We start from the raw sequence: 10,958 nt of genomic DNA on the forward strand, positions 1-10,958 counted from the left end.
TTGTTCTATATATGTACATAGGGATGTGGATGTAGAAGTTTGTGTGTGCATATCATATCGTTATGTTGTAACATAAGTATGTACAGAAGAGAGGAGAAAAGAGTTGAAGCGTTTGGGACAAAAGGGTTAATACCATATCTTAATGCATGTGGATGATGCCATGTGGTATCATTTGTGAGCTCTGAGGTGGCTGTCCATTTCCTTTTTGGTGTAAATCCCTTGAGAGGGAAGGCATTTCAGAGCGGGGTGTGATCTGTTCTCCTGCTAAGAGTGATTGACAAGGAATGAATAAATAGTTAAAAGAACTGAATAAATACCACCCTCCTGTTTAAGTCCAGGCACACCCTGCCTGGCACATATGTATTCTAATGCGACACTTTAGCCAGATGCTTGAGTTGGTAACAGAAAGCATTCCTGAAAAGCCAAATCATAGTTTAATCAGAAATGCATTGATGGAGTTTTCTTTCGTGGTGACATTTTAGCAGTGATTTGAATAAATGCAGGGAATTACAATATTTTGCAAATAGGATGTATTGATAAATATATATGCAAAAGGTGAGGGACGCCTCTCGACTGGAAGCAGGGGCCCTGGCAGCAGGTTCTTGGTCAATTGGTGAAGTGAAATGTTTCACTGAATTGGCTAACACAGTGCATACCATAGTGACTGATTAAATTGATTTGTCCATGGCTACCGCCTACCCTGCTACCGAGGCCCTTAAACCTATTTTCAAACTTTTTCTTTTCTAACCATTCTAAATACATGTGATATTAAGGGAAAGAAGCAAGTGCAAATGCATTCACAGCTATAAAATTCTGCACTCTATATTACGATAAAATGCACGATTTCCAGAATGTCTGCACACTCCCATGTTATATTCTATTATACTATACTTAGCCCAGGAACAAGTACACTGCTAGAAACCGATGAGAGGATAATAATCAACATCATACTTTAATACAACCTAAATACCACATTTGTGAATTCTTGGATGTATTTATTGGAGGGGTAGAAAGTAAAACACTGAAGCATTTTTGTTCTTGCTGATCTTTTTTTTTTTTTTCCCCTAACTGCATATTTTACTTACTGTTTTATCCAGAAGGTGTTTAGAAAACTTGTCAGGGAAACACAGCTGAATTTCAGTTAAGAAAACTGGATGCTGCTGTTAAGTGGGGGTCATTATTTTGAAAATATCTGCAGTAATTTGGAAAAAAATAGTCAGATGGATGTCGTTTAATAACTTGCAAATATTTTTTTTATGATGATGGAAAAAAAGCTTGGTGTTTTGGTCTTATATCAGGATATTTCTATTTTACAACATATTTAGTATGTCCTTTCCCTACCTAAGCTAGGGAAATCAGTACTAAATGACAGTGGGGCTTGTATGTGTTGTTTTCTTCTTGATTCAAGGGAAGCATTATATTCTGTGCCTCTTATGGGTTACTCCGTAGTATATGCAGACAGACTAGGGTAAGCATAGTCTTCAGATTCCATTGAAAAATCGCATAAAACTTCAGTGCAGTGGTGACATAAAAATAGAACCAGTTCACCTAAAATATGTTATTGCAGTTGTCATAGAAGTGCAGAGTTCAGTATAATGGGTTTGGGGTTTTGTTTCTTGTTAATCTTTAGGGAAGATGCGACAATTTAATTACAATGTTTTCTGAAAGGATAATGAAGTTCTGTTCATCACTTCTCTAAATTATAGGTCAGTCTCGTAGGGCATGACAGCATGCCATCAGCAACTTAAGCTTTTCTTTCAGTTGTCTCTTACAATAAAGATATGGTTAATATCTTGCTAATAGTGAAGAAGAGATATGAAGGAGGAGGTGCTGAGGGATTGTTTCTTGGAATGGATTTGCAAATGTTAACGGCCATTTTGCAGTCTTTTTAAAAACCATGCGAGTTTGATCAACAATATTTCTTTGGAAGGTAAATTCTGTAGGTGAGACTCCAGCTATACATACAGTTTTGCATGAACTAAACTTACTGGTTTTGTATAGACTTATAATGACCACTAAATACTAGTTGGAACAGTGCCTTGTTACTTTCCACAAATGTGAAAAATTAAAATATTTTGATGTGGGCTCAAACCAGAACATGTTGCGCTGTTTTGTACATCTAGTTAGTTATAGTTAGTCTTTTTTAATCCTTGAGTTGACTCCACCAAGCCTAAGTATTTGTGCAATTGTTTTTTGAATTAGTTGATGGTTAAGGGAAAGAAAACAAATTATTAGTTTAGTTCTTTCCAGTGGAGCATTAGATTATAATAAATTAAATGTCTATGCATTCAGTGCAAGTTTTTATAAAAGAAACAAACAGAACCCGTTGAAAAATAGCCAAAATAGAAAGGTCAGTGGTGAACACGATGGGCATAGGATCACCATGCCAAAGGTGGAGAATTAGTTCTTCGTATCATGTTAGAATAACGTAATGCAAGGACTGGCATTCCCGGCACGTGTTACCAGGTGAGAGGATTCAGTAAGGATTTGCTGGACATTTCTTCGGGACTGCCCTGGCTAACAAGCTTAATGGAAGGGTATTTGTGGATTTTAGCCGTTTTTGAGGACTGGGGAGCAGACGTGGCGCGGGGGAGGCGGCACTCTGTGCCAGCGTGGCCCAGGGGAGATGGCACCCCGGCTCGCGGCGCGGCGATTCCAAGAGAAAACAAACGAACCCCGCTTTATGGCGCCTGCCGGGGCTTTGTTTATTTTGAATCGAAACCGTGAATGCCATTACAAACCCTCTGCACCACAAGCACCGCGGAAGCTGGGCGCAGACCCGTGCCCCCTGCGCCCCCTCCCCCGCAGGGTCCCCCGGGCGGGCAGCCGCGCGGCCGTTCGGACACGGCTCTGTCCGAGGCCGGGTGTCTGCTCTCGGCACGTTTCTTTATTCCCCCCGCCCCGGCCCGGCGACGGGTGCAGGCGGAGCGAAGCCGCCTCAGGGCGAGGGCCGGCGCCGCTGCCCGCCGCGCCCCCTCTCCTCGCCCCGCGGTCGCCCCGTCAGGCGCAGAGACACGAGTGCTGGCCCCGCGCGGTGCGGCGGTACCGGGCGGCGGCGGATGCCCGGCACCATGGTGCCCCCTAGCGGGGCCGCCCGCACGGGCTCTGCGCCGGAGGCCTGGCCGCGCCCGCCGGCGGCCCTGTGAGGGAGCCGGGCAGGGACGCCGGGAGGAGGTGCCCGGTCCCAAGTACGGGGCGTTTTTTGGCACCGGTGCGACAAAGCAGCATCTTCCGAGTGGCTTCAAAAGCAAACCCGAACTGTCCCTCGGCCCGCGGCAGAGGGATGTCGGTGCGGAAGCACTGACTTGTTTCACCCCCAGACCCCGTGCACACGGACGCTGAGCTTTACCTGATGTAGCAAGTCTTACCGTCTGACTGTTTTATAACCGTTTGTGTTTTATAACTCGCAGTCTCTCTTTGTTTTTAGATGCTACAACTGTGGCGGCCTTGACCACCATGCTAAAGAATGTAGTCTACCTCCGCAGCCAAAGAAGTGCCATTACTGTCAGAGCATCATGCACATGGTGGCTAACTGCCCCCATAAAACTGTCTCGCAGCAGCCCACTAGTTCTCAGGGAAGACATGAAGCTGAACCGCAGCCTTCCACTTCTGCCTTCCAGAGAGAAGGGGGAGGAATGCACGGCTACCCATCTCCATCGTACTCTCAGGAGGGCCGGTCAGAGATCTCGGACCGCTCAGGCAGGTCGCCGCAGGAAGCTTCATCGAGTAAGTTGTCTGTGTCACCCGAAGAACCAAGCAGAAAGGGGCCTTCTGTTCAGAAAAGGAAAAAAACTTAAAGCATTTGTCATAACTTTCCATTTTCTTTATCCTCTTGGGATGTCTACCTCATGCAAGTACAGGGGAAATAATTTCATTATCAGTAGCTGACCTGGAATTTTAACTACTGTTGAGGAACTGTGAATTTTTTTCTTTAATAGACAAATCACTCCAAGCAAAATACATTTGAGCAGGGTGCATTACGTTTTAACTTCTGTATGTGTGTGTATGAGTGTGCACGTGCGTGTGTGTATGTGTACATATCTATAAAAAAAATATTTTTTCCATCAGACCACTCTCCAGCTCCCACAAGACATTACTGTGAAGCAATAGGCACAGTATCCACAAACATTCCTGACTCGTTCCTAGAACCTGTTTCTAAACGTGTTCAAAAAACAAACAAGAAAATCCAAGAAATCTCACTCAGAAACAAACCAAACCTGATAAACCACACACAGAACTGAGATCAAGACTGTTACTTCTCTTGTGAACCAAAGGATACTGTCATATTTTAAAGCTGCCATATGGTACTAAATTTACTAAGACATCCCCAATACCATCAATTTGAATTTCTTTCATTCTCATCTCCGCAAAGCATCAAAACCCTTCCCCTCCCCGTGCCCGTGCAGGGCAGTGTCATGACTCAACATGGCTCTCATTGCCACCATCCTTTGTTGGTGAGGAGTGTTAAAGCTCCAGAAAAGACAATGAATGTGTAGTTTCTGTGTTGGTTTCTCAAAACATTTTGTTAAATTAATATGGTTGTAACTGTAATTTAGATGACTGTTGTGTAGGGGAGAATGTATAAGTTGTTACCAAACAGACCTTTTTGAGTGTATCAGGATACCATCCTGTTTAACCCTTTGTATTCTGGGAACATTTAGGGGACCATGGTGGCAGTAGTAGCAGCAGCAGCAGCAACTTCTCTCAGTCCCAAGTAGTGCCGCTCAATTTGAAGGGACTTCCCCCTTGTTTTCAGTTGAAATACCATGGAGAGAACTCCCTAGGGATTTTTGCTGTTGTTGTCTGTTGTGGTTTTAAAGAAAATTAAATGCAAAGCTAATGAGATCCTGGGATAAATAATTTCTTAAGAATAAAGGTAGATGGGTACTTGGGGTGCTCAGCCAGCCTCCCTTGCTGATGATACAGCATGTGTACAGTCAAGAAGGACAGGTGTCTGCTGCAGGCAAACCCAAGTGAGGGTACCTGCAAATCTGCCAGAAGCCCTGGGCATCATCTGCTCCTTGTGAACTGGAGACTGTTGCTGACCAGCCTTGGTCCAGAATGCGCTGGGACCACACACTTCTGCATTAAAGAGCAGAAAGATTGGTGGCCTCAGAGTGAGACTCCCTGGGCTGCAGCCCTTGCTCGGGGTTAATGGAGTTGGAGCCTATCAAAACTTCAAGTCGCTTTCCATTTGTAACTTCTGAATCACCAAGTCATACGTAAGATAACGTACTTTGACAAATCCCATTGTGGATGTAAGTTAATTAGAGAAACCTGTATAATCCTTAACATTGGCAATAAACACAGGCTATTAAAGCCTGAAAGTGTCGGGTAGGTTTAAGCTCGGATAATCAAACTAAAGAAACAGCCTGCATGAAAGGCTACAGCGAGCCAAAGTCCTACCCGTGGTAACTCTTTTGCAGCTGGTAGTTACAACAGGTATGCAGCTGGCTCATTACGTGGCCTTCCCCTTCCCACTTGTCCTGCCAGATGAGACTTTTACTGTTGCTGCTGCTGCTTCAGTAAACAGTTACTAATCAAACGCCTCTGTGAAGGGCACAATTTCAAGAAAATTATTTTGTGTGAATTCCTTGCCAGTGTTTGCGAGATTCTCGATGGTTTATACTGAAGTTCTCAGTATGCTAATGCAAAGCTTACCTTTGACGATATTGAATGTGATATATCTATAGAGAAGAACTTCCTTGCCTTACGTAAGGATAATAAACTTATTTAAATTATGTAGACAAATCAAAGTGGCATTGCTTAACCTTCTAGCCGGTGTAAAAACCAGGTTAAACAGCAAAGATGCAAAACTTAGGTCACTTTGAAAATTTAAACCAAAGTTCCTTATAGAAATAGGCCATTGTGGATTTGAAAACTGGTCATTCCCTGTTTATATGTAAGAAGTTCAGAGCTGAGATCAGGAAATATTTTCAACATGCAGATTTTTATTGGTGCTGTTTGAAATCACTGTGCGCACCAAAATCAGACTGAACTGCTAAGAGCACATACCAAACCCTATCTTATTGTTGAAAGCTTAAGGTTTTATTTTTATATATTAGAATGTTATCACTATTACATAACATACTCAGGACAAAGAACTTTGCTCAGGGAATATACCATGTAATGTTGTTTTTTCTTTACAGAATAGTCTACAGACCTGCTTACTCAGAACAAACCAAATAGTCTTAGACCTTTTTATCTCTATATAAGTATTATGTACTGATATTAGTAACTACCTCTGAGTTGACATAGACCTAAATTTCTGATAATCAGATCGCAGCATTTTGTATTATAAGTTCCTGTGAAATGATAAAGTGGTATTCTATACTGGTTGCTTATGTGAGCATTTGTGTCTTTACATTCACAGGGTCTGAGTTTTCAGAGATGCTGGGCAACCACAGCTCCCACTGCCTTGCAGTCGGAGTTACTGGTGCTTAGCTTTTCTAGGAGGGGAGGGATGGGGGACGGGGGGTGGAGGGGAAGAATAAAAACACAAAAGCATCAAGCCCACTTTGTTTACATAGGTGACAATAAAATTATTATTCTGTTTACAGCAAAAGGCTACCTCATATTTACTGCATAAACACACCTTTGTGCTGCTCTAGCCTTAAAGGTGGCTGTTGATCTATGGTACATACTTTTTATCTGTACTAGATATGTAACTGATAGTTCACCACTGCATACATTATGGCAAATACTTGTTTAAGATGAAGCATCCATTTGAAATTAGAAGACTTTTCCAAACATTTCTTTGAAAGTTTTTCTTTTTCTGTCTGAAGGATTACGGGCACTGTTCACAAAAATAAATACATCTCCAGAAGAGACAAAAACGTACATGCCAAAGCTAAATACATAGCAGTGCAAGCTGCGGCAGGTAACTACTTTGCACTGGGCTGCAGTAGAAATAAATTAGTTCTACTCCTTCAACAGGCTGCTCCAGATAAGCAAAAGAACCCTTTAAAGGAGGAGGCACAGACTGAGTTTGAGTCTCTTCCTTCATGCCTAAGGGCAAAATTAATATTCTGCAGCATTGGCTCAGCCTAGATTTCCCCTATTTACTAGCCTGTCCTTGCCAGAATGCTTCACAATAAAACTTGTTTGAGTACAGGTAGTTCAGTTATCTGCTGAGAGAGATGTATTTTTCTCCTAACAATAGCAGAGGTAATGTCGAACCTAGAGCAAGAATCTCTCTCTCCCATTCCCCCACCCCCAGATACTCAATTTCGTTTAATCATAAGGGATATGGTGAGGTATTTTTCACTCTCCCCCAAGGAGAGGTCATGATATTTATGTACATGCTACAAAAACTAGGCTATGAGGAAGACTTGTCTTCCTCCTCTTTGGAGGAAGAGCCAAATAACTTTTTGCTGCAGTTGATGGTAAATTTGGTGTTGTAATACCGTTTGCAATATTTTGCTTGTAGCCACCTTTCAGGGAGTGCTAAACACCACATTCGGATCCTGCCTTTCCCCTTTGCAGGCCACCTTCTTCAGCCCAGTTTTACTTTACGCCAGTGCTATCCTGGAGTTCCTGCTTCGTCATACTTAGTTGTGTGAATAGAGCCCCATAAAAAGTGTTTATAGATCTTGTAACATTCTTTGTAAGAAGAATTATAAAAGAACATGGGAAATCTCATCGAGTCTTAAATTTAATTTAATTAATTTATCTGTAAGAAATGTTTATCATAAAAAAATATATATGTATTCCCCTGTGCTAGATATAAAAATAATTGGGAAGATATGTACATGTGCAGATGCACTGATTTTAATTTTCTAGAAGTCTTAACGAGATTTGAGTATTGTTTTAGAAACAAGCAGAGCCTTGTTAAATGCATCAACCTTACTTTGCTTAGTATATCAACAGCCTCTTCTTTAAGATCCGTTGGTTGTGTTACCCCTGTTACAACTGTTGACTGATAACAAGAGGTTGATCTATGAACACGTTTCTTTCTTTATACGAACCGGAGCTGTATATTAGCAGCTTTGGCAGTGTTTTTGTGAGAATGTTGAAAACTACCAAGGTATTTGCTACCATTGTCATTGAATCAAGTGTAAGAGCAACCATCTTTACAAAGGATAATGGTTTTGACTACCTCTTGGATTACTACTAAGTTAAGCAACAACTGGCTGACCAGACTGGCTTAAACTAGTATGCGTTGCTTGTGGTAATAATAACAATAACCATACTAGAGACCAAAGTGAACACTGATTTCTATATGTCTTTAATACTGTGTCTTATCTAGTGTTTTTAAATTATCTTCTGTAGTCTAGATTACCTCATTGTCCATTTTGACTTGTATGTTGTTTACAAGGTGAAATAAAAGAAAAATCACTTGAATTTTATGTTTTAAGAAAAAGACAGTGAATTGAAGTTTTGAAGGTCATTTCACCTGTTTACTGTCTTGAGGGACTAAAGCACTGATTGCCTTTCTACATATCATGTATTTTATATTCTCATTTCATGCCTAATGTCTTTTTTTTCCTGTCAGTCATGGATATTGTGAGGTTTAAAAGAATTACTTGATTAAAAATAAAACATATAACGTTGGCATTTACAGCGAGCCTTTGAGATTTTCTTTATTGCATGATAAAAAAGCACTATGCAGTCACTGGGCAGACTTCTCTGTATGTATGAATATATGTACATATATTCACTTAGGTTTAGGATATTTTATTCAGAAAAGATAATTTTAGGTATATAAACTGTTGTTGGGGGGAGGGAGAAATAAATTATTAATGCATACTTGGATCGTACTAGCAATGATGCAGAAATTGCAACCCAGGCCCTACTCGGCTATCGAAATTAAACTACAAGATTATAGCTTTTGGTACTTGCTCTCTCTGAGAATACACTGGTTATTAAAGTTACCGAGCATTTGGGTTATTCTCTGGGATAAAAAGCTTTGAGTATTGAAGTCTCATCCCATCTTTATTACTTCTTCCATAATCTGTAATCTTGTATGTATCAATTACAGGCTTATTTAAAATCGTTTGAAGAGTTGGGGTTTTTTTAGAAATGAAAGTGCTGTCAGCTACCATTACCTGGAAATTCCATTCCTAAATTACATTAAGTGTATTAGTGAATTGGGTAGCATTAGCTCATCATTCTGTATTAAAATATTTGAGGGCCGTATATGCTAGCTCCAGTGCCTCTGTTTCAATACAGGGCTCTACATATAGGTGATTAATAGCAATATTTGACAATATCTACTGAATACAAGGCAGAAAAGTTTTTTTCTATTTGTACAAACAGCTGTGTGAAGGATTACCATCTACTTACTCCATCATCTGCTCCTCTTATCATCTACTCTTCTAGTCACAGAAAACTTAATTTACTTCCCCCTGCCCCAATTCATGGCCTTAAAAAAAAAAAAAAAAAGTGAGCTATGAACATGTGTCCCAGACACATCCCATCACATCCAGTCCTGTCCCCACCCCACTCGCAACGCACAGCCAAATGGTGTCATCACTTTCCTGGAGAGGGGAGGAGGTGACCAAATCCCCTTGGCTAAGATCTCCCACATGTCCCACTTGGGTCAGTGGCAAGGAGCAAGGCTTTCTTTTAAAACCTCTTACGAGTATATTCTTTGAAGAACACAGTTCGTACCAGGTTGTTACACGTGTTCCTGGTCTGCTTGACCCCGGTGTTTTGGAGAATGGCAGGGGACACCTTGGGCATGCCACCGTCTGCATTCTGCACCACCCCACAAGATGACACAGGCAGGCACAAGCCGCCTCAGGGAGCTGTGAGCAGCTCTGGACATGCATAGACCTAAGAACCACTTGAAACAAGTAAAATGGAGAAACCTCCCCTCCAGCAGTGCTTAATAGTGGTTGAAAGTGCCTGGAAGAGCAGCAACACCTAATTCTTCCCAACTAGTCTGAGACATGCATGCCTCCCTTCCATCGCTTCTGGAAGTCAGTGGTCCTTATCCTTTCAGCAGCTCCCCCAGGCAGTTATGAATTACCTCCGTGTTAAAGGCAGGAAGCTGCGCACCGGGTGGGCCGATCACAAGGAGCAGGAGCAGCTAAATCCACTGCAGCAAGCCGAGTCCCCCCTGCCTAACCTCGCAGGCGTGAGGTAACTGCCATGTGACGTTCATGCCAAGGAGAAGAAATTACTGGGTTGAAGCTTCCGAATTAGTCAACAGAGTGACATCAAAATCACAGCAGCCCTTTGAAATTATAATAAAAGCAGCATGTTCATTTGCTCCCCTGTTCTGTAGTGCTTGGGACGCATTCTTCCAAGCTATTTACAGCCTTTCTGTAACCCTAATTGCCAAAACAAATTTAGCCTTTTTTGAAAGAATCGTATTTTTCCTGTAGTCTGTTGGGACCAGGAGCTGTTTACACAAGCCTGTAATTGCAAAATTATTCTTAATTCATAAAAGGCTCCATACCTGTCTCCTTCCCTCCACACCAGTCATCTTTTCCCTGTGAATAAAAATATCCCAGATGCAAATGATTTCATGAACTTGAAAGTTCATACTTAATCTCCTTTCCTGTGCTAACTGCACAGGAAGAAACTGTGGTGGAGAGGACGGAGTTCGTTCTGTGGATGTCCTCTTCCTGTTTATTAGTATCATTTAGGTGATGGCCTGATTAATTAATTTAAAGACCTTTTTCAGCAAAGCACTCTGCTGTGCCCAGCGGCATCTGGTGCCTGCAATGCTGTTGACCTCCGGGACAACCAGTCCTCTCAAGAGCGGGTGATTCTGCACCCATCTATTTTTTTTGCAAGTGCTGTCCACTGCATGATTGCAGAGGAGTTACCATCGGGCCCCAGGCACGTTTTTCAGGCTGCTGATGCTCAGTTAACATGCAGCTGGTCGATCTTTGTTTCCTGGCCATTCAATATTTGGCCCTGGGTGCTACTTGCAGTACAGCACAGCCTAGATATTCAGGGTTGGATCAGCCAAACAGTTCCTAAACCAGTGCAGATGAACTGCCATC

General features: G+C 42.0%; 1 protein-coding gene across 4 annotated transcripts in view; it reads left to right on the top strand.

Annotated features, from left to right (window-relative positions):
- LIN28B (lin-28 homolog B) overlaps positions 1–8,560 on the top strand; it is a 105,390-nt gene extending 96,830 nt beyond the window's left edge. For all 4 annotated transcript variants that reach the window (XM_037392644.1, XM_037392645.1, XM_037392647.1 and 1 more), the window contains one exon: positions 3,428–8,560. In XM_037392644.1, the coding sequence (XP_037248541.1) occupies positions 3,428–3,797 (370 nt within the window). In that variant the 3' untranslated portion in view covers positions 3,798–8,560. The remainder of the gene's footprint in view (positions 1–3,427) is intronic.
- Positions 8,561–10,958: the final 2,398 nt, after the last annotated feature.

This window comes from Falco rusticolus, chromosome 6 (assembly GCF_015220075.1).
Source record: "Falco rusticolus isolate bFalRus1 chromosome 6, bFalRus1.pri, whole genome shotgun sequence".
NCBI lineage: Eukaryota > Metazoa > Chordata > Aves > Falconiformes > Falconidae > Falco > Falco rusticolus.